Source organism: Polyodon spathula, chromosome 14 (assembly GCF_017654505.1).
Source record: "Polyodon spathula isolate WHYD16114869_AA chromosome 14, ASM1765450v1, whole genome shotgun sequence".
In the NCBI taxonomy this organism is placed as follows: domain Eukaryota; kingdom Metazoa; phylum Chordata; class Actinopteri; order Acipenseriformes; family Polyodontidae; genus Polyodon; species Polyodon spathula.
Window position 1 is genome coordinate 33,542,676 of NC_054547.1, and position 23,737 is coordinate 33,566,412.

At 37.7% G+C, this 23,737-nt stretch overlaps 3 protein-coding genes across 7 annotated transcripts; all 3 read right to left on the reverse strand.

The window, feature by feature from the left end:
* Nucleotides 1-238: 238 nt before the first annotated feature.
* LOC121326439 (glutamate-rich protein 6) lies at nt 239-8,613 on the reverse strand. Of its 3 annotated transcripts, none has more exons than XM_041269704.1 (14): nt 8,137-8,608; nt 7,599-7,668; nt 7,182-7,285; nt 6,878-6,955; nt 6,430-6,491; nt 6,003-6,113; nt 5,405-5,506; nt 4,891-5,051; nt 3,958-4,025; nt 3,430-3,602; nt 2,052-2,137; nt 1,595-1,750; nt 1,183-1,411; nt 239-824 (listed from the first exon to the last, which is right to left on the reverse strand). In XM_041269704.1, the coding sequence occupies exons 1-14, from the start codon at nt 8,240-8,242 to the stop codon at nt 552-554; spliced, it is 1,779 nt and encodes a 592-aa protein (XP_041125638.1). In that variant the 5' UTR covers nt 8,243-8,608; the 3' UTR covers nt 239-551. The 3 variants fall into 3 exon arrangements, with proteins under 3 accessions (XP_041125638.1, XP_041125637.1, XP_041125639.1); XM_041269703.1 differs by having other exon boundaries at nt 6,003-6,134; nt 8,137-8,607; XM_041269705.1 differs by lacking the exon at nt 239-824 and having other exon boundaries at nt 1,321-1,411; nt 1,626-1,750; nt 6,003-6,134; nt 8,137-8,613.
* A 787-nt stretch (nt 8,614-9,400) lies between these two features.
* LOC121327292 (E3 ubiquitin-protein ligase SIAH2) lies at nt 9,401-13,081 on the reverse strand. Its single transcript, XM_041271233.1, has 2 exons — nt 12,375-13,081; nt 9,401-10,179 (listed from the first exon to the last, which is right to left on the reverse strand). The coding sequence occupies exons 1-2, from the start codon at nt 12,750-12,752 to the stop codon at nt 9,622-9,624; spliced, it is 936 nt and encodes a 311-aa protein (XP_041127167.1). The 5' UTR covers nt 12,753-13,081; the 3' UTR covers nt 9,401-9,621.
* A 291-nt stretch (nt 13,082-13,372) lies between these two features.
* LOC121327228 (inactive ubiquitin carboxyl-terminal hydrolase MINDY-4B-like) lies at nt 13,373-22,032 on the reverse strand. Of its 3 annotated transcripts, XM_041271117.1 has the most exons (13): nt 21,933-22,032; nt 20,974-21,071; nt 20,665-20,692; nt 19,518-19,703; nt 18,844-18,963; nt 17,709-17,806; nt 17,397-17,562; nt 17,080-17,145; nt 16,563-16,633; nt 16,178-16,250; nt 15,877-16,053; nt 14,437-14,617; nt 13,373-14,055 (listed from the first exon to the last, which is right to left on the reverse strand). In XM_041271117.1, exons 1-13 carry the CDS (start codon nt 21,933-21,935, stop codon nt 13,913-13,915), a joined length of 1,410 nt encoding a protein of 469 aa, XP_041127051.1. In that variant the 5' UTR covers nt 21,936-22,032; the 3' UTR covers nt 13,373-13,912. The 3 variants fall into 3 exon arrangements, with proteins under 3 accessions (XP_041127051.1, XP_041127049.1, XP_041127048.1); XM_041271115.1 differs by lacking the exon at nt 21,933-22,032 and having other exon boundaries at nt 15,904-16,053; nt 20,974-21,202; XM_041271114.1 differs by lacking the exon at nt 21,933-22,032 and having other exon boundaries at nt 20,974-21,202.
* Between the last annotated feature and the right edge of the window lie 1,705 nt (nt 22,033-23,737).

Genomic DNA, 23,737 nt, shown 5'->3' on the forward strand with positions numbered 1-23,737 from the left:
TGCATATGGCGATGGTGCCCTTATGTTTTTGGAGCACAGTGATATGGTTGAACTGTTTTGGAGATTATTGAATTTGAGTACAGCTTCAGGAGACTGGTTGCGTGTGGCATAGAGAATGTCCAAGCACATGCAGTATTGCCTTACGCCATGATACAGTACCAGGCCAAAGTAAGGCAAAGTCAGCTCCCTGTGGAAAATGCATTCATTGTCTTGAAATAAATTGTTATCACTTCTCACTATTAGTTTCTTTATTTTTATTCAATACATTGTTGTTATGTGACCCAAAAACTCATACAAATGGAACCTACAGGATCCTAACCCAAAACATGAGCCTTTTGGATTAATGTAAGGTTACATAGGGGCTGGGGATAGGGTTAGACCATTTAATTATGTGAACCTAGCCTATAGGGTTATATTTCTATTTGTGATCCTAACATATACAAGGAGTATAAATTAAAGTACATTTTACAATTCATTTATAACAATTAATATTACTGTTTTGCCACTGTTATGCAAAATGGATATCAATATGTAGTTACATACAAAAATAACTATACATCTAAACAGCTCTCTATGGAAGCTTTGATAAACATAAGTTCTTTTTTTTCCAACTTAATTTTCTCACACAGACTTGCTAGTTTTTTACTAAGTGATATCAGGTACAAAGGAGGCTTGGCTCTGTCTAGGTGTTTGCTGGATGGGAAACTCAGGGATGCATACAGCTTGTGGAAAGTTGTTTGAATCTTTATTCTACTGGCAAACAGTAAAAGGTCATTTCTTGCTAGCTGTAACTTGATTGATGGTCGACTGCTGGTGTCCTTTACCTGTTAAATGAAAAATAAAAACATTGGAAGGTCAGATTGTCGATAGAACACATTTCATTGTTCCAGAATTGAAGTCGCTATCCATTCACAGTAGGGGGAATAACCTTAACACAAATGTCCATGCAAACTTTCATCAAATTTAAGAAGCGGTTTTAAAGCTATATCCTTTTGTAGACCAGCCTAAGTCATGCAAAAGTAGTGCACAGTGATTCTTTTACCATACCAAGTGCCGACATAATTGGATGACCTGCTCTCCTAATATAAGTGAAATGTGTACAAATGGAAGTTGCACTTAGATGAATTGTTTTCATTGCTTGTTAATTCTATTTTTGTAAATTTAACTAAAAACATACTGTACCTTTATTTTGGCCCCTACATTGAATTTAGCTTGTTTTCCCATTGCCAAAAAGGAGATAAAAATTCTCTCTTGTTCCAGAATCCTGACCCCAACATTATGGGACAAGGAAAGAAAGACTGGCTTAAAGGGGGTACAGTTGGTGGAAGGTGGGTTTTCGGTCCACTTCCACTGCTTCACTTTATTGCCGTTTTCATCTGAATGCAGTCCTCCAAGTCTGTTCATATTTAACCTGTAGGTCACGAGGAAGAAATATTTATTTCTGAAAGGCAACAAAGCTGTTACAAAAAAGAAAATTGCAGAGTTAATTCATATGCCATAAAGATGCACAACGTGGTCTGACACAAAAATGGAATTTAGCATAAGTTAGGGAAAGAAAAGACGCAGTATTGTTACGCTATAAAATCAAACATACCAAACCACTCCATTGGGGTGATAGCAGGTACCTTTTCCATTGGAGTCGAACACAGCCTGGATAGCTGGAGATGTGTCTTGATCTTCCTGCACTAGGCATGTAAACTCCCTTTGCTCGTTCTCGATAATGAGAACCGCCAAGTTTCCAGACGGATAACTGAGATGTTTTGAATAGGATTTTAAAATAATTCAGTTTTTGTTTGAATAGTGAAAACAGAAACAGAAGGGCTCAAATGAACTAAACAGATTATTAAATGAAAAGAAAATTGCACTTTTTGTATTGACAAGCAAAAGATGACAAGCCATGTGGAAAAGGGCTCCTATTTCTGTATTTGAAATGATTCAGAGTTCCTCACAGCACATGTGTTCAGCGGCACTGGAAGCAGCCCCACACTCTCCTGTCTTAGTGCTGCTGCCTCACAATGTGCCCCTAGTTACAGACAGTAGATGAAGGATACAGAACTTGTGCTGTCCCATCAGGGAAGACTGTCAAAAACTTATTTCCGTTGGCATAGTATTTTTCTGTAAACTGATTTTTTTTGCCCTGTTAAACAAATAAAAAATAGATTACTTTGAGTCTGGATAGCTGGAGCTGCTCTATACTGATCATATTAACTGGCATATATACAAATGTATCTATATAACAGAGCTGTATAATTAAGGTACAATAATTGAAAAGAATAGTAATTACACACATGTAACACAAAGCTAATAGCTTTACTATACTGTAATACTGCAACTATATTAATCCATACAGATCGTCAGCATTTAAAACATCATAACCAGCAAAACTTCAAATCTGGGTTAACAGATTATTACAGTTGGTCTTCTACCACACCTGCTCAAGACCCACCTGTTAAGACTACACTTGAAGATCTCTTGATCTACCGTTCCTAACATGCACAGAATTCACCTGACCTAAGTACCAAGTTACTGGGTCTCAGCTAATGACCTATTGCACTACTAAAATGTCATTGTAGATATAACTTGCTGTAATCCTAACTTGTTGCATCCTATTAATATTTTAGTAGTATATTATTTGTACTTACTGTAAACTACAGTATTTAAACACTAATTTTGCATTGTAACCCTGTACTGCCCTGTGACAAATGTCAATCTCCTTGGATAAAGGCATTTACCAAATAAATAAATAAATAACAATATTAGTACCATGGAAAGTGGTTTTAAGATACACCACAGTTTAGATCATTCAAATAGACCATGTATTTATATATAAATATATATATTTACCCCATTTTCTCCCCAATTTGGAATGCCCAATTATTATTTTTATCCCGGTTCACCGCTGCGGCTCCTGCACCTCCTCAGGAAACGGTGACAGACACATGTGTTCTCTGAAATGTGTCCTGCCAAGTCTTTTTTTCTTTTTTGCACTGCAGGCCTACAGTGAAGCCACCAGACCCATAGTGCCAGAGGACAACACAGATCTGAGTGGCTTCTACAGCAGACCCGCAGGTGTCCTGTCGGCCACAGGAGTCGCTGGTGCGCGGTGAACCAAGGATTACCCTGCTGACCTGAACCCTCCCCACCCAAGTGGCTCTTGGCCAATTGTGCGCCGCCCCTCCCCCCGGCCATGATTGGCGATGGCATAACCTGGACTTGAACCAGTGATCTCCAGGCTATAGGGCGCATCCTGCACTCCAAAAGCGCCTTTACTGGATGTGCCACGCAGGAGCCCTTGACTCCATGTAGTCTTAAGGTTGTCTTTAATGAGTTTGCCCCTGTATAGGCAATAGTAAGTAATACACTGGATGATGAGGAGACAGACAGAGTTTAATGTAGTTAGACAGACAGCCTGCTCATAACACGACTTACCTTGCTGTGTGCTCCAAAAAAATCACCAGCAGGCATGAATGAGTCTTCATCATTCACATCATCTTCACTTTCATGTTGATCTTGTATTGCTGCTCTGGGTGTTACAGTCCAGCTTCCCTCCTTGGGAGCAGAGCTCGACAGCTGATAGCTAATTGTTTTAAACTGTTTTGAGTCTGGATTTGAGAATAAGTGAAAAAATGAGAAAACTAGACCCTTAAACCCAAACAAGTTTACTATTTGATTTAAGGCAGCAGGACATGCATCCTGGTTTTACTTTGTAAAGCAAGCGTACATCTCAACAAAACAATGTGATGTGTTAAAGAAACAGGAAACCAGACTGTCAATTGATACATGTTGACATCTTTATCTGAGTTAAAGGTTTTCTTGTAAGCAGTGCATTTCACACCATCATCTAGATGATGTGACATTAAAATAAATAGGCCTTTACTTACTGCAGGTGCACTGCTCAGCATTATCATAAAGGAAAAGTAAACAGCCATGCCATCAAGAGCTAATGGTTCAACTCACAGCCTGGTGTGTCAGAGGGATTCATGTCTGTTATTTGGTAGTACTTTGCCATCTCCCTTTCTCGCAATCTGATGAAACAAACAAAATAAATATATATATATATATATATATATATACACACACACACACACACACACACACACACACACACACACACACACACACACACACACACACACACACACACACACACACACACACACACACACACACACACACACACACACACACACACACACACACACACACACACACACACACACACACACAATCCAAGATGAATGACAACAAGATGATGGCAGTCAAACAAATAATGTCATATCTCCCCCACTTGCATTTGGTCTGACACTATCCGATACACACAGACATCCATGACAAGATGCAGGACAAGTTACACCACTCCAAATACTGAACTGCAGCTGCTATAGTCTCCTGTGTTCTGCACGGTCTAGCTATAGGAGTAAACATGAACCAACATATGTATGTGGATCTATGCAACTTGCCTTAAAATGAGTAGCTAACAAAATAATTTCAGGAATCTTCCGATTTGCACTTCCACTACCTAATTAGGTCTCAGCTGTACAAGCAGTGTCTTCTGGGTCAAAGCATGTTTACTGGCTGAAAGCATGTCAGGCAATAGGGGAAGCAGCTGATTGGTTATTGTCAAAAAAGAAGCCAGTGAAGGGGCGGAGACAAATTCACCCTCCAGGAGAAATGACCCAGGAAGGGTAAGAGTCCAAAAGCATAAAAAATAAATCTGTTTGCTAAAACATGTGTTTCTTTCAGAACTGCACATCCGAGACCTATATAATGAATAGACACGGCAGAGAATATTTATGGAACTATTTAATTAGAATCAATTACTTTAAGGTTAATGTTCTAGTACTTTTTGAGCCTCAAAAGAGCCTTTTGTGATGAGAAAGGCCATCTCACCTCTGTGCAGTCCTCTCCTTCGCCCTGTCTCGCTGTTCCTGGTTCCCATGTGGAGGGTGAGGGTCAATGGAGATTTTCTCTTCCCCTTTCTTTCCCAGAATGCTATCCTGCTCTTTCATTAAGAACTCGTACAGCAGTTGATATTTTGAGCAACAGAAGAGCTGGAAAACAATTAGGCTTATCAGCACTTCTGTATTTATCTTACTAACCAAAAAGCACACTTTACAGTCAAAAAACAACACTTTGTGTATAATTGGCTGATAACACACAATCTGAATTGGCTAAAAACTGCCCTTAGCTCTTGATTGTTTGCTTGAGACCTCATCAGCAGAAGCTGGAAGTAGAGTGCAATCCCTACACACCCAATGGACAAAATGAAGAAAAGGAAGTACCGTACTTACACCCCAGGAGAACAGAAGGAAATGAATTGACTTGTAGCCATTGGAGAGCAAATGAAAAAGATAAAGCAGGAAAATAAACAGAGCAGCTGTACTGATGTCTTCCAGTAACTCACCTCGTTAACTCGTCCTCGTTTAATCTGATCCCTTGTTGGAAACGGCTTCTGTTTTTGACCACAGAACTCACATTCTACGTGCTGACTTGAATTTTCTGCAGACTTAAAAATAAATCATGATCGCTTGCTTTCTTTTTTCTTTTTCTATCAGATATAAAGCAGTTTGTTTTTGATATAGTCCTAAATCATACAAAACACCCTTTATATTCACAACCATTAGAAGTAATACACTCAAAAACTTCAGCACCGTACTTTAAAGGAAGGACAGTTAGACTGTCCTATACCAAACTCTCACTAAGTAACTGCAACTTTGAACAAACTGCCCAACCTTATTAGTCAAACGCCTCTTTATACAGTAGATATAAACAGGCCAAACTAAATCAAATACTTATTTTTCTGTGAATCTATTTTTTTGACAGGACAGCAATTCAGTAAATACTCAAAGATATTAGGTACTACAATATTACTGCAAAACAAATTTCATGCAGTCCTACGCAGTAGAAGTACATTTGCGCAACTCAAACTGCCTGTAGCACGTGGTTCTACAAAATGAGAGGCGCTAGAGGAATTTTACCCCTGAGAGCCCTCAGGAGCTTACCTGTACCTGAGGAACCACATCTCTGGGATCCGTGGCTTTGTCCCTCGACTCTTGTTTGTAGGCCAGTATGATGGGGGGTCCAATTTTCGAGAGCAGAGGGGCTTGTAAAAACTTGAGCAAATCTTCATTGCACTTTCATACAGAGAAGCAATGCATTTGTATTTTATAATAAAGCCAACTTCTATAATTTAAATAACTTCAAGCTCTGTGAATAATGAAAACAGAAACATCATAATGCATTGCCCTGGAGCAAAGATGATTTATAAGGGAGTTTAACTTATCAACTATATATATATATATATATATATATATATATATATATATATATATATATATATATATATATATATACACCTTGCCTTTATGTTGGGTTTTAAAAGGGTCCTCTTTATGTGCCATTAATTAGCCAGGAAATGGTTTTTCATACCTGTATATCAGTAAAAATGCTGATTTCCTTTAGCTCTTGGTCCAAATAGGTAGAAATTGAATCTAAACAACAGATAATTGGTACAGCACTAAGTTAAAAAATCTCACATTAACTACTTTCACTTTGATGGTAGCTTTGATTTGCTAGTTTTTGTGACAGCTATTTCAGTCGCCACCATGTAGTGCACATGTCAGTGAGTTGTAGCCCCCTCTTGTGGCTACACCAGTAATACAACATCAACCTGATTTATGGTCTCAAAAACAAACCCAATAACCTTCAAATGTAATTGAATTGATACATTCTCTTTAGGGAAGGATACATACAAAATAAGAATACCCTACCACTAAAATATATAATAAAATAAAATAAAAAAAAAAACCACCAAAACAAACACACACAAGAAAAAAACAAAACAAACAAACACAAACAACTTATTAGTCATCTTTACCAAGTTCTGAAGACAGGGAATCTTCAAACGGTATCTCTTCGGAAGCACTATGCGTGAGCTCCATATTGTCATCCTGGACTTGAGATAGAAAACAGATAATTAAATTACCAATAACAACAAAGACACAGCGAGAGAAATGTTACATTGGTATTCATAATTAAAAGTAATATGAAATCTAACTTACATAAATAAACGTCCAGCACACTGCTGAACAAACACAGAAACACAAAAGGCTTATGTGCCACATGTTTTGTAGACAGTTGTAAGGGATGATGCATGAAATAAATAGGAAGAACTTATTTACCATGTTCAGACAGCCAGCTTTCCTCAGTTTGGGATATCACTGAAACTCCAAGACATCCTTCACTGGCTGGACAACACTGCTCCATTGTGGATTGGTTCCCAGGACTTTTAATAATAAACACAACAGTTTAAAGATTGAGGAACTGGTGGACGTGTGAAAGAGTCACAGTGACCATTTACTACAGCCCTTTTGCATTGAATTATTACAGTAGAAGGTATCGTTATCCACCAGTGTCACAAATGCAATTCTGTTTGAAAGCTAGTTTATATTAACCTCACAACCCTAGGCTAAAAAGGGTCCTGATATGCATTTAATGTAAACCTTCAGTAAAACCATGGCTATCCTCAGTATTGAAATTGACTGATTTTATCTAAATGACATAGGGATTACATGCATATTCTGAACTATTTAACTCACCTTTGCTGGGAATCTGTTAAATGTGGATAGGGTTCCTCTCTAGTAAAGACTCTGAATATTCTAGGAAACCCTAAAAAAGCACAAGTAAAGTTAATCGGGAAGTATAGCCAACATTTATGTTATCATGACACGACAATTTGCATATAGATTTTATACTTTTGTTCGTTCTGAATTTACAGAATGGATGCTTCAGCAGGTTTAAAATTATGACTGGATATTTTCTAAAGGCAAGTGTGGCCATATTTTCAGTGTTTGCTCTGGTTTTAAATTAACTCCTATTTTTTGAAACAGGTCAAACGTGTTAATTTCACAAAACTAGAACCAAACAACAAAGTTATATAATACAAGTTCTCATAAGCACTCTCGAGGTGTTTGTTTATCATTTTGCACAATTTACATGATCCTTTTCTGCTTTAAAATAAAACAGTAGTTAATTAAAGGTTGGTGGTAATGCTTTGAAAATATTGTCTTTGGTCGTTTGAGTCGAATTTGAAGTCTTGAATAACATTTTCTAAAGATTTAACATGCTTATCAGTACCTTTTGCTTTTGGCCTTTCACTTTCCTCCTGAGAGACATTTGACTTAAAACCTGTCTCTGGATATCCAGGCTGAGATTTTAAAATGTCATCTTCTTTATCTTCCATCTTCCTTACATGGATTGTTCTGCCTTCAAAGCATGGTCCATGTGCAGTAGAAACTAGGTCAGATTTGTTTCTGATATTTTCATCTGAATTCTAACAGGCAGCAGAAATTTTAACCCCAATGCTGTGTAGTTCAAGTATTGTTTATTTCGCCAGACAAATGGTCAGAGAAAAGGCTGGCAAAGATTTTCCCAGCACACTGAGTTGCTAACTTTTCTATGGTGTTTGCTGTATCCAAGGAGATGATGTGTGCTGCAGGCTTTGTAACTAGTAGCTACACCTGGAATGCAGCTTGGTGTTTAAAGAGATAGTTCTCATATTCATGTGGCCATCTGACACGAACATAAGATACAAGTGTTTACAGAACACATGTAAGATTAATGATATAATCACATCCATTTTACTTTTCCAAAGAGCTGTAATCCATTAAAAAACGGTTACTGTGCTTAAGAACGTATCAAATAAACTATCAGCATTTTCAGAGGATAAATATATTTTAACGTTCTTGTGTGGGTTCCCCTTTTAAAAGCCTCCTCTTGGTTTCAATCGTCACCTTTATTTAGTGACATCCCAGAAATGGGTTGCAGTACGAGAGTGTGTGTGTAGTCCTGCCAGTAATATACTTACCACAGTGGGCTGTTACTGTGTGGACTTTGAACCTAAACATTCAAAACTGTTAAGGCAGACGGCTGCTTAATCAGGATGATGCTGTCATTCATGTGTATATGAAAGTTTTGGAGTTAACTAGCTTACAAATTCTTGAGGAATGCTAATACAGGTGAATGTAAATAAGGCACAGCTGCTTCATTTATAGGGGGATTCACAAACAAGCCCCATAAGTATATTGAAACCCCTGGAACATTGCCGAATTACAGGTCAAAACTAGGACAGAATGAGCAAACACCACACGCCTCATTCCGGACAATGTCCCAGCTAACCGGAATCAAAGAAGTACATTGTATCAGGCCAACAGTGGCTGAATTAGAACTTGCGCTGTAGTGTTTTTTTTATCCTGCAAAGTGCGCTGTTAATGAGTCACCTTGTATCTTTAAACACCACAGCTTGAATGTGACTTGAAGTGTCAAACGACAGAACACATGCAAGTGCTGTTTAGCATTTTCTTGTTTGGCAGAAAAAAAAAACAAAAACAAAACAGAAACGGCTCTTTAATAAAATGTTTTATTTAAAAAAAAAAAAAAAATCTAAGATTCACTATTGCAACATTTTTATATAGAAACATGAGGTTGCACATACAATCAAGTACAGCGGGAAGGGAAATTTGACAACACACAAAACTGAAAAAAAAAAAAATACAATAAAAAATAAATTACAAATAGCAATTTAATACCAGCAGCAAGCAGCGCTTGTACACATCATAGCATTTAAGGGCAGCATGTAGATATGGTCACGTTGATCCCAAGGTTTCCGTTGTCAGCAAAGAGGTGGGCTATGGCCGTGTCGAAGGCCAGGCAGTCACTGTTCATGATGGCGGTGGCCACCCCGTCGTGGATGGAGCGGGGCGTGGCCTCCCAGGTGAGGCGCCGCCTGTTCCCGTTGAGTTCCAGGCGGTAGGCGAAGTTGTCAGCCTGCTTGCGGGTGCCAATCAGCAGCACGATTGCGAAGAACTGCTGGTGGCCCTCGTACTTCTCCTGCTTCTCCAGCACCAGCATGAAGTGGTGCCCGAAGCAGGACTGCATCATGACCCAGTCGACAGCCCCCGGGAGGTTGATGTCAGTGGCCAGGAACACGATGTCCTCTCCCTGCAGCGTGGTGATGCTCTTGTGGGCGTGCATCAGGTGGGGCATGACTGCCTCCAGCGAGCCCTGCCACTTGCAGGAGGCGCCCGGGCAGGGGCAGGCGTATGGGCGGAATGCACACACGTCTTCGTGCTCCGGCTTCTCGGTGTGGTGGAGGGCGAGGGGGCATCCCGTGGAGACATACTGCAGACAGACGTGGAGAGACACAAGCACAGCAAGAACGGATCACCAGCAAGTTGAAGGGCTCAATACAATAAAAGGGTAAGAATGTGGATCTCTGGGAGTGCACTTTTCTTTGTTGTAACTTATTTTTCATGTTAAAATTACAAATGCATTGCAACTCCAATGGCATAGCAGTTTGACATCTAATTACGGGTGCTCTCTGTCTGCATGCCGTGCTCTCAAAGTCATTTGACTGAAACAGTGAAATTCTCCTTCCATCATCTCATTAACAACAACACTGAGGTGAAATGGACTTGTAAGTAACTGACAAGGAATGCAAACTAGGAGCTTTCTTTAGACAAGCATACAGCAGTTATAGTAATAATAATAATAATAATAATAATAATAATAATAATAATAATAATAATAATAATAATAATAATATATCTATTTGAATCCATTGATCTGGTAATATTGTTTTTTCTAATATTTGAAATAAATTTACCTTACAAGTCCTCCCTTACAAACGCGTTAAGGGAACAAGCAAGTACTTATGAATGAAATAAGCCTTTTGTTCTCCTTTGCGGTCTGCTTTAATATTCCAAATACCCTTTTTAAAAGTGTCACAAAAACAAATGTACCAGCATGACATATCCTATTCTAAAAACACTACAAAAAAATACATTATTTAAAAAATAAAGAAAGAAAACTGCTTGATTGTGGACCTGTTTCTATATTGTGTTGCACTTGCAGGAATTTGCAGCCTACCAGAAAAGGTGGTTTTGTAAGTAGGGTTTTACTGGTATCTGTAGAACAGCTGTAACTGTAAATGAGTTCCTTGGAATACACTGAAAAGGTTGTCTACGTTGTCAAAAGTACGTTTTTTTTTTTTTCATTTTTTAATGTCAATTTTTTTTTTTTTTTTTACATACATAAAAACACCACAGGAAAGCAATATACTATTGACACAACTACATATCATTTGGAATTCATCACTCATATTAAAATCCTATGGTAGTCAAGTGAATGGTGTCACTCCCAGGGCAACCACAGCTGATGCAGTGACCTATTCTGAACACATAACAACGTGTTTTAACATCGGCATGCTCCACTCACGTGATTGTCCTACATAACTGAACTTAGGCAGTAAACAAAATATAAAAAATTATAATACAGCATACCACACAACTCTGTTGTGACTAAAACCAATCATTCTTGATTATATATATAGGTTAATCTATATATATATATATATATCTATATATATATATATATATATATATATATATATATATATATATATATATATATATACTATAATATATATATATATATATATATATGTATTTGTTTATTTCAACCACCATCGAAGGAAACATAGTGTTTCTGGACTCGCAGAAATAGTGTTTCTCTACTTCAAACTAAATAGCTTTCAAGTTAAAGTCATCCTTCTTTGTCACCCACATGAAAACAAAGCAGCATGCAGGCTGGGTAACAAATGACATTTTTCCTTCAAGCCTCTTCTTTATTTCCACACAATAACAAGGTACTGAGGAAACATGCACGTACCCGTCAAGCGTAGAAATAACACGTTAGTCACTGCAACCAACATCATGTGGAACAGAATCTTAACAAAATACCAAAACAGGTTAAGACGTTCCCAAAATGATAGCCTTACACAGCTCATCCAATCAGTTGTCATTACCCTTAGAAAGACCTCATAGAATGAACTACACTCACAGCATGAGTGATCTGTCTTGTAATATTTATGCTAGAAAATACCAAAACGTTTCAGACCAAACATAAACATACATTTAAATTTAATGCTTTTACTTTTCATTTGTTTCTGCAGGCTCACTACCTATATTTAATGCGATTAGGAGACAGAGGGCCTAAATAATTTATTTACCCTCTGTGATACAGCGGAGATGGAAACAAGACTCCCGTTGCATAGCAGTTCGATCCATTGCTGGTTTTACTACGAGTTTAATAAGACACACCTGAGCTTGTTACCTATGCTTTGGTTAATCAAGCTCATAGTAAAACCTGGAATTGGTGGACATTTTATGCATATATATATATATATATATATATATATATATATATATATATATATATATATATATATATATATATATATATATATATATATAATGTACTTTGCCTTTCACGACTCTGAACCGTCCCTGGCCTACTATGGCACCTTACTTACCCACCTTGCATGGGAAAAGCACAGCGGATGCCACTTTCTCCATGGCCAGATTCCGGATGCTTGGGGTGATGGGTCCCCTGCAAGTCGGACAGCAGGTCAGTTTCTGGCGGCATTGGTTACAGACCAGGTGCCCTGCCTGGCACTGCAGTATCGGGGGAAGCACGTAGTCAAAGCAAACCGGGCATTCGAACAGGGAGGCAAGCTCGTGGTGCTGCGGCGACACGGGACCCTCGGGTGCGGTAATGACAGTCGCAGCAATGGGGATTGTAGAGGAGCCCGGACCGGCGGTGATCAGTGTCGCGGCCGCCGGGGAAGAGGTGTGCTGCTGTTGTTTGCTGCAGGTTTTACTCGCACTGGGTCCGATCGAGGACGGGCGGCTCATCGCTAGCAGAGTACACCATCGAACCGCACCGGTTATCTTTATATGTTCTATCTATTTACATTCAGAAGATCGGTCTGCTAAAAAAAAAATCAAAAAAAAATCCATCCAATTACTGCTGACTGCAGTAGTGCTGTTCTGTCTGTGTCTGCTTACTGATTTTGCTAGTCCCGTGTCAATATCCGCCCCCTATTCTGTTAAACCTGTATATGTGAGTCATGTGAACCTTTATTAAACTTTCGAATGCGATTATTTTTTTAATCCACCTCCTCCTAGTTCCCCATTTGTTTTCCTCTCAGCTGCAGTCAACGCTGTATTTGTGACGTTTGTACTGACGTCTGGGAGTGTGTTCCTTCTTTCCACGAGGGAGTTCCTGTCAGAAAGCACGCATGCGAGGTATAGCAAATAGCTCGAGTCTGCATTTTTTAACACGCCTCCACCAGTAAAAAAAACAAAACAAAACAAAAAAAAAAAACAACAGCAATCTAACCGTTTATCTAAATGTTCTCAAGGTATGGCAATCCTGCAGAGCTAAAAACAAAATTACACAGAAAGTCATATGCAATAAATGATCAATGCAGACCTGATGTTGAAACAGAATGCCTGGTACACCCCATGTTTCCCTGTACACGTATTGCATTTTCATTGGTATACTTTTGGAGACAACATGCTGCAACATATATGATCAGCAGAATATTCCCATCTGAAAAAGTATGCAATCAACAAACCCTGGTACAAGACCCCAAATAAAGAGTAATAGAGTTTAAGTTTATTCCATCATATGCAATTCACAGTATATATGCATACATTTAGAAAAGTAGTGTAAACCAGTATAAGCAAGTCTGGAATTAATTATGATCTGATGTGCCTACTTATAAATAGGAAGATATAGAATTATGCTTTAACGCATCTTGCCTTGAATAAATTAGTATACATATAATAAATGTAATCGCTTTCACTTAATTACATGACTGAATCAGCGTTGAAAGTGAGCAGCAAGTGAATTGCAAGTACACAGCGGGTTTTCTCATGAAAAGAATTTGGAGAATGAGTGATCCTTTTTTTCATCACAACAATGCAAACTCAAACTATTGATGAACTGAAACAGAAACTTCAAATACGAAGCAAGCGCTGAGGCCACAGTGTAAAAGGTGTCCCTTTATTTAGAAAAACGGAACCGTTCCATTCCAGTCAATGGCTGCTCCTTCCCATTTAGTCCTTATTGTCATCTCCACAGAAGGGAACCGTTTCTCCAGATCTCCGTCGCCTTTATCATGCCCCTCTTCCCAGTGATGAGAGTGAGTGTCTAAGGGAAAAACAGCACAGGCTTAGAGCTGGGTTCAATCAAAATAGAAAATTCCACTTCATGACTTTACCTGTTCTGTGCAGCTTTTCAATCAAACTACGTAGAAAGACATTAAACCCTTCCCTTTGTTAACTGCTACCTGTCTGCAGACACCATCTATTCCCACTTCCTGAATAATGGGCAATGAATACTCGATGAAAACACGTGACTGCCAATCAGTTCATGCACTATTTTCAATACCATATACACGTTGTGTGAAAAGAGTGTGATGAATAAATACAGTTACAAAATATACTTTGCACCCCGGTTGTCTACTCTTGCTACGTCTGCAATCTGCGATAATTAAATTGCATAATAACACATTTATTGTGAGAGACCTACCTATGGTAAGAATAACCGTGTGGTTCTGTGCTGGCTGTCCGTTGTACAAGTACAGGTCGAACAGGTGTTCCATTTTCCAGTCGGACAGGAGTGAGCTGTTTATACTGAACAGCACGCTATAGGTTCCATTGATGTTGCACAGCCAGATTGGCAGTTTAGGGGTTTTCAGCATGCTTCCCACCTATAGCAAAGATGTAATAAAAAGACATTTGGGTAAAAACTAAAATATATATTATTTTTCTTACTTCTTCCAGCTGGCACAAGCTGCTCTGTGCAATGGACACAATAATTCACAAAACATTGAACTTCTACAGTATGTGATAAAGCAATTTTGGGACAGAATCACAAAATTTTACCCTTTTCTCGCACTGTAACATATGCTGTAAATAGTTAATCTTGCATTTACACATGACAGAGCTAACCCCTCAATAGATCTTTAAAGAGCATGATGCAAGCATGGCAGATTACAGAATTAAGAATAGGTTTTTATTTTTTATTTCTTTCAGTATTAGGTTTGATGCCATGTTAGGTATGCATATGTATTGTATACTGTTGGATCTCATTTTCCACAGCAGAAATGTGGAAAAGAATGAACACTCCTAGATGTTATTGCTCCTGCATGCACAAGAAAATATTGCTGACTTCATGAATATTAAAGCTGTTGTAGCTATAGTTACAGCAGTCAATACCACAGAGGATGATCCTCCAGTAATATACTACTGAATTATTGAGCTCACAGGCTAAAATATTCCAGTCTATTTGAAAAATAAAAACCAAAAAACAAGAAAACAAAGAGAATCAAAATGAATCAGTACAATGAGGTTAAGAACAAGGTGACAAGAAATAAGGCTGTGATTAAAAAGAATGCTTGAATAATATAGTGCATGCAACCTGATATTGTATAATGCCAGTTGAAATCACAGGTATGGCTGGGTTACTCTGCTGCAGCCTATGTGAGCAGCATAATGCTTTTCAAAATTAAATTGGTTGCATTGTGTGCTAGCTTAGCAATGGCATTTATAGCAAACTTCCTTAGACACCTGCATAATCATTGCATGCTGACTTAGGTATTTCTTTCTTCCAACCTATTACCCTCTGCTGGAAAACCAAAAGCATATTGTACTGCATTGCCTTTGTTTGCCACTGTTCTAGTAACACAAGTACTTGGTAATAATTCAATCAGGTCATTAAATAAATGGCACTCTGTAACTTGATTATACACCCTTTTCTACACTCTTTCTTAAAGGTAACATATTTATGCAAAGGGCTCAATTTAAACTGTTGATGGCATCAGTTATAAAATGTTATAAAACTACCAAGAAAGCCCCCAGGACCTAAGTGCTCCTATGCTTAACTAACTCAAACCCTACCCCTAACTCCTAGAATGGGAGAACATTTTCCAGTGTTGCAGACAGAGTGCAGATTGACTCCCAGTGTTACCATTGGGAGCTTGCCATGTTGCAGCACCTCTCGGTTCCAGTGTAAGTACCCCACATCACTGCGGATGAGGACTCCGTGCAGCGGGAGTGGCAGTGGACTGCCTTGGTCATCATATTGAATATTGCCATTGAAGACATTGGGACTGGCTCTGCCTGTCAACATCAGGTTCAACAGAGCCTGAAACAGAAAAAAAAGTAGTGTGCCAGACATCAGAAGAAACCACATGCATTGTGTAGGAACTGTGTTTCATTCTAGACAAACAAGACATGCACCACTTAGAAACAGTGATTGCGGGACCCACCTGCCGACAAACAAAATTCCCCAGACTTGAATGCAAGAGGTGGGGTGTAGTGGAGTCAAGGTCTTCTCTTAGCCTTTGAGGAAAGAGATCAAAATGTAAAATCGCTGCCCACCCTGTTAGTAGTTGTGTGCAGTCCGATATCATGAATGTAATTTGTTTATCAAGCCTTGGGGTACTGAATCACTGATCATCTGGGTCTCACAAAACTACCTTTGAGCATCGTGTCTTCTCTATTAAACGCAGGCTGAATAATTTATTAAAAACTTGCAAAATTCCATAATCAGAATGTATTAAACTTGTACACTCACTGAACATCTTATTTTTTTTTCAAATTGAACACTATGTTTCCCGTTGCGACTAAGCAGACTGTAACACGACTGCGTACCTGTCAATAGTCCTCGAGAAAATCAAACTGTACAGGAACAGAATCACTCCATGGCTTCCTTCTTCTTTAAACTGTTTGAAAGATTAAAATAATAATAATAATAATAATAATAATAATAATAATAATAATAATAATAATAATAATAATAATAATAATAATAATAATTTGATCAGCCAAGTGATATAATATATTTTATATTTTAATTTATTAGTTTATTCACTTTGTACCCGCAGGGTCAGCACTGGCACATCTCAATAGTGTAGCACTAATACAAAGAGAGATCTAACTATACCATGCTCAATAAAACAACAATGCAACAATAAAATTATTCCAAACAATTACTATGCATTCAAAAACTTTATCTATCTATCTATCTATCTATCTATCTATCTATCTATCTATCTATCTATCTATCTATCTATCTATCTATATACATATACACACATGCACATACAAATATATATGAATATATTAAAATAAATAATTATGGGTTCAGTTCAGATAACACATTACTTACACATTGTATATGTTCGTAGATGAATTTCTGCATGATTTCTTTTTCAATGAATTTAAACAGCTGAACCTGAGGAAAACAGTCATAGAAATATTTGATTTAGGTCATTAGAAAATATTAAAATCTTTGGTACTGTATATATACATATTATTTTGGAATACATAAACGTATGTCTTAACAAAACCTCAATCTGAAATTTAGTTTATAGAAAAAAAACAAGACTGCACACTGAAACAGCACTGTTGATCTTTGTGTGAAGTTGGTGTCCTCTCTCTTGTTTTATGTAGGAAGGATGTGGGTTAAAGCTGGCTCATGCTTACCCTTTCTGTGAAGTTGTCCACTTTGTACTCAGTGCTTGGTGTAAAGTAGGAGTCTGTGGACACAAGGCAGACTGACCCACTCTGTAAGTCGCCTGCTGACCACAGAATATCGGTCAGGGCGGCTGCCAGGGCCTCTTCCTGTTTTTTCTGACTGACGTCATACAAACTTAAAAAAAATAAAATAAAAAAGCAAAATAAAAACACAAGAGTGACTCTGTGCTATAATATAAATCCTACAAAGTTATTGTAATTGTAATTTCAGTAATTCTGGATTGTGTGTGAGTTGTGTTGGAAAGCTTAGATAAATCTTACTCTTGTAAGCAGACTGTTCCTGTTTCGTTGCTTCCTGTGAAGAGCAGGTATCTGATAATGTTTGCCTGCACAGCCATCTGGATTGCACTGGATCCTCCCTTAAACACAAGCACACAGCACCAGTATATAGATCAAATCTTCACTAACAACTGATGCTAAGCTTTGGTACTAGAATAAATTGTTATGTAGTATGTGGGTTCCTCTGGCTACAGGAGTCTCAGTCTAAACTGCTTTGGAAGTGACGGTTACTATTTATATTTATTCTAAAGCGGTTTGCATACACAGTTTCAATGTGTATCATAATCAATGTGTTTGTAGAATATCCAGTTTGTTCTAAGATGAAAACAGTGAATGGCAATTGCTGGTTATTGAAAGTTTGCATTCCTTGATTGTGCTTCTAACTACCCTTGCTTGTCCTGGTAGTATTACAATGACATTGTGTGCTCATTGAGTATTAATAACTGTACGCTGATTGCTATGATAAATCAGGTTTGTTCAATGAATGGCTCTTGAGCTTCATTATTATTATTATTATTATTATTATTATTATTATTATTATTATTATTATTATTATTATTGTTTTTGTTGTTATTTATTTATTTCTTAGCAGATGCCCTTACCAAGTTCGACTTACAGTTGTATACAAAAAATACATATCAAGAATTACAGTACAATTAAGAGCAAGACACAAAATACAGTGACTTCAGTCCTAATAAGAGCAAATACAAAACACAGTATGATTTGATATCAGGGCAGTTCAAGAGCAGATAACAGTGTTGCCAGTTACATGACAGTTACATCAGGGTTAGACATTGGGTTAAGTGCAGGATTAAATACAGTAAAATAAGGAGCAGATAAGTGCAAGTTAAACTGTATTAAAGGCAGAGTGCTGTATTGTCCAGAAGGGAAGAGTTGAGTTTTACAGGTGTTGTGTGTGCAAGTGTTTAAACATGTTACATGTATAGGATAAAAAGTACCACATTGCTGTGTAGTCTAGTCTTTTTTCTCTGATTTCTATGGCTCTAGTCCTTGATCATTGATATGGCTCTTTCAGCCAAAAAGATTGGACAACTCAGTGGTAAATCAATGACAAGGTTAGCTCAAGTTAACTTGTTCGCATGTAAGAAATACCCACCCTTTCTGCTTTCAGGGCGTACGACAAGTCAGAGAAAGGCTCCCGGAACTTGAAGTAGGATTTCTTCCATTCGTAGTTGAAGATGTGGAAGGTGTTCCCAAACAAAATCTTTCTAAGGTTCTGGAGATAAACATTCATCACATTACATCATTACTTAAAGCACTAATAACTAAACATATCAAAGCCTTGACTTGTCCATTATGATTGAATCTGACTTGGAACAGGGAGATGCCACTTTTACATATTGTAGATTACACACCAAGGATTCCATTTGCATAACATATGAACTGAATTGCATCTAGTGGACAGTCCCCCAATTGTACCAGTGCATGGTTACACCCAGACTTGTAAAACAAGAATTGAAAAACATTCTGATGAATACTCATGCATGTAGTGATTAAACTAGTTAACGATTAAAGCACCATTGTCCTTTATGTACACCGGATCAAACACTGTTGCCATCTGAGTTGTTTGGCTTGAGTTATAGGCAAAGCTCTTAAGAGCCTCATGAATAAATGACATTTCCTCTACTTCATTATTGTTCCAACAGCACGCGCTGCAGCCTCCAGATCAGTGATACTCTATGCTTCATGTAGTATCAGATAGGGCTCTTTGTCTTGTTGGTAAAGTTGGGTAGAGTTACAGCTTGTGTCAAAGAGATAAGGTAGACTTACCCCTGCCATATCCACTGTGATAGGAATGCCGCCCAAACTAGAAGAGATGGTAACGGGTTTGGGAATACAATATAGGACATTAAAGTCAGCAACTTGTCCATGAGACTTGGTGCTAGAAGTCGCTCCAGCTCCATCTTCACTCTCATCCTCTGACTTCCGGCTTTCTTGGTGTTTCTGTTTCTGTTTCTGTTTAGAAGGAATCAAAATGGCAGGTTTTAAATGTTGCATTTCTTTTCAAATTCTACAAAATCAATTAAAAAAAAAGTATACAGTATTAAAATCTCCCTATGAAAAATGACATTCATTTTGAAGTATGTTTTGCAGTTAACTACTATATTTTTTCTTTGGCGACATTTCTAGGTCCCTGACAGTGCGTGAAGCCTTTCGTTCAAAAACGGGATTGAATGCCTGCAACTTTCACAGCTCAAACGAGGACGATAACTGTGGTAAAGCGATGTGTCAACATGCAGAAGATACTCACATCTTGGCTTTTCTTAACCTCTTCCTGCAATATCTCGATGTAGCTGAGCTTTGAGGGCTCCAGCTTCTTCATTGTTTGCAACACTTCCTGATTTGTCTCCATGATGTGTGAAGGAGATGAAAGGAGTTCTCGCAGGAGGAGGTTAGGAGGGCTTATGAAAAAAGTATGCAGGAGAATGAAAAGGGCTTACTGCCTTTCTCTCCCCTTCTGGCCTATAGCATGGCAGGAAGAGCTCTTATATCCAGCGAGCACACCTGAGTCAAGGGCTATTAACGGAAGAGGGGGTTTTGTGGTGAGGAAAACAAGGTAGCCCATGGGACTACAATGAGTAATGAATACCTTTGAAGTGATACTGTATTTCAAAGGAAGTCAGAGTATAAGAAAATACTTCTTCTAATTCCATTACTTCTTGTAGTGTCATCTCAAAATCCAACTCATTGCTATGGTGATTTAAATGGTGTAGTACTTAAGTTTTTAAAATCCCATTTTCTATGCCTAATTAGAGCTTACTTGTCCTTTTTCACTTTTAAACCCAAATGTTTTTCTGTGTGTAAAAATACAGCTGGTGTTTTGGAAACACTTTGGAAGCAACATATCTTTCACAATTAATGGTGGCACACAAGCAAGGTTTCCTACAGCGGAATGCACAGTTGTAGGGAAACTTACCTTAATTGAAGCATCATTTAATTCCAACCTAAAAATCAAGACACAAAAATGTCAAATTAAATGAAATATCCAGAAAATGCAGAATTAGCTGTGTGGGTGGGTGGGGTGTGAGTTGTCACAATTATCCAGATACAAAAATATAAATAATAATAAATAATGTTGTAATCAATATACGCAACCAATAATTTATTAGTCACATACATTTTAGTGTTGCTTTGGATTACATTAAATGTATAGGTTTACTTCCCTTAAATGTGATGTGCTATTTGTTTAGAAAAAAAAAAGAAAGAAAGAATACGAAAGTCTTACCCCTGAGAGCTAAAGATTTCCCTCCATTTATCCAGTTCCGCTCTTTTGCTTGCAATCTCATCCAATTCCTCACTGTTGAATTTAATATCACGCTCCATCTGCAAGAGGTACAAATCAGAGGCCGGCAGTGTTAACATTTACATCCAGGTCTGGCAAAGACACTAGCAGCCTACCATTTACTATGAAAAATAATCATTCAGACAACCAAGCCAGCTTGCAATAGCTTGTAGTTGATCGGTGGAACCATCAATCACAAATTGACAGCTCTGAGTTCTAAAGGCCAGTCATTCTAGCAGGTGATGAATGTTTCATTAGCAAGTGAAATACTGTATATGTTTGTGTCCATGAGTAAAACAATAAGAGTCTACAATGGAAACTGGAGTGAAACATCTATGATAATGAGCTTATAAATTAACCAGAAGTTCCTTCTCATTTCAAGGCATAACAGCTTAAAATAAACCTGTTCAGGGAATAAAAAAGAAATGTTTTTACCTCAGGTGGAAGAAAAAAAAGGAAAAGGCATGACACCACTGGCCACACTCTTGTGCTACTATGCAACTGGCACCAGCTGTAAATACATATTGCATTAAAAATAGAATTGAAAAAGTGGTAAAGGTCAAGTCACAAAGCTCTATTGCAACTGTATATTCCCTGAAGGTTGTGCTGTTGTGTTACAGTCATGAACTATGCAAATTAGACCTTATACATTCATGCAAATAATTGCAGTATCATAAAGCGAACTGCTATAATATTATCATGGGAGATATTAAAAATAGAAAGCAAAAAGCATTATGGGATGTCTAGTCTTGAAACGCTGGTGTTAGCAGGTTTTTTTTTTATTAGCAGGAGCTTAAAAAGAGCTGATTTCTAATCTTGATTGATTGCTAGTAGTAACATATCTAAAGATACTGTACTTTATGGGCTATTATGGATTGATATGCTGGCTGTATAGTCCTTACCATTTCTTTGTAAACAGTGGTCCTCTTTGAAAAGAAGGTATTTGCCTCCTGTTCAGCTTCTATCAAAGTTAATCTTGGCTGAAACTGACTTGCAAAAGGAAGATACAGCATCCATACTGTATAGTATAGAATGTTAAAATAATTAAGTAAGAATGCAACAGCATGCATTGCTTAATATGCTAAATTATTAAATGAAACAAACAGCTCCCTTGAACTTGGCCTTGCAAGTTAGTGTTGAACAGCTTCTCTTGTTACCTAGAGACAGAATGTTTATTGCACCGCACAGCTGAATGGTTGGTATGAGAGGTATACAGCATTGTTACGGATAGCAACATGTTCCTGGTACTGTCCTCAGCTGTGTGCAGTGCATTACAATGAAAACACACACATCACAAACAGTGCTGTGTGCGCTAATTATCTTTCCAGGAACTGTTCAGTCAAAAGGTATGACTGCAAATCACAAGAATATCATTTTCCACAGTCATTATAAACGAGTGCTTCAGCATGTGCTGCCAAATGTACAGTATGAGTTTCTATGTTTTTCAATTCCAATAACCTGCATTAATTCCTGTCTTGCAAATTGGTACAGTAAAGCAGTGATTGAAATGATTTTAAATAAGGAAAATTAAGTAAATCCAAAATGACAGTGTAGATTATAATTTCAAATGTACTTATTTAACCAAGATAGAACCATTGAGATATACATCTCATTTACAAGGGGTTAGAGAAGGAGCAAGAAATAACAACACTATAAAATCAATGACAAAAAAGAGACAGATAATTCAAATAGGACAAAAACAATAATACACAATAAAAGCATACAACAAGTCAACAATTCCCATGTCCATGATCTTGGTAATAGCCAGTATTTAAAGGATTTGCAACACTGGTCAGAGTTAAAATCCATATTTATGAGTGATCTAACAGAAATTTTGAAGAGGCTGTTTTTATGTTTAAACAAAGAATGATTCCAAAAGATGAGCTGGCCCATATGAGATCTCAATTTGGGGATTTTAGAACTAGGGAGCTCATTTGATCTTAGCGCATAGATAGAGTTACATGTCTAACAGAGATGTAAGGTAACTTGGAGCGTGACTAACAAGCCATGATTTTGCTCCTGTAGAACGTTGCAATGGTTACTGGCACATGAATTCAAGTCCCACAGAAAGAATCTGACAAATCTAACTGACAGAACGGGTCTCATAAAGCCCCCTTCTCCGCATTGCTACAGATGCAGGTGTAAACCAATTTGTCTTGCTATTAGAAAGTAAATAAAGGAATAGGGCAAATCTCTCTCATTGAGTATATGAAACAAAACCTTAGAAGTGAAACTGAATACATGTCTTACAAGACGAACACTGTGCGCTTGCTGGTAACTAAGCTACTGAAACATAATGGTGTCTCTGCAGTCGTGGTCAGCTTGCAGTGCCTTGCAAGTTTCCTTTTATCCTGGTCTTACAGATTGGAACTTGCCAGTTTTTACACATCATGTATGTAATTGGCTACCAAATGACAATAATTGACCGCACTGTATAGATTATTCACCAGGTATGTCTAGATTGTATAATCATACTCATACAAGTTTACCACTGCAGTGTCCTATGCTGTTTCCATGTTACCACTATCATTTTCTATGCCTTTCCTATGCTTTACTTCACCATGCTGTGCTTCTACGTTGGTACACCACTGTCAACTTTTATTAGGGCAAGTCAGTGAAGATATGTAAGACCAAAAAATAAATCCTTGAAGAAATACTATACATTTTCAATTTCACATTTTACAATAAATTGTTTTACGCTAAAATA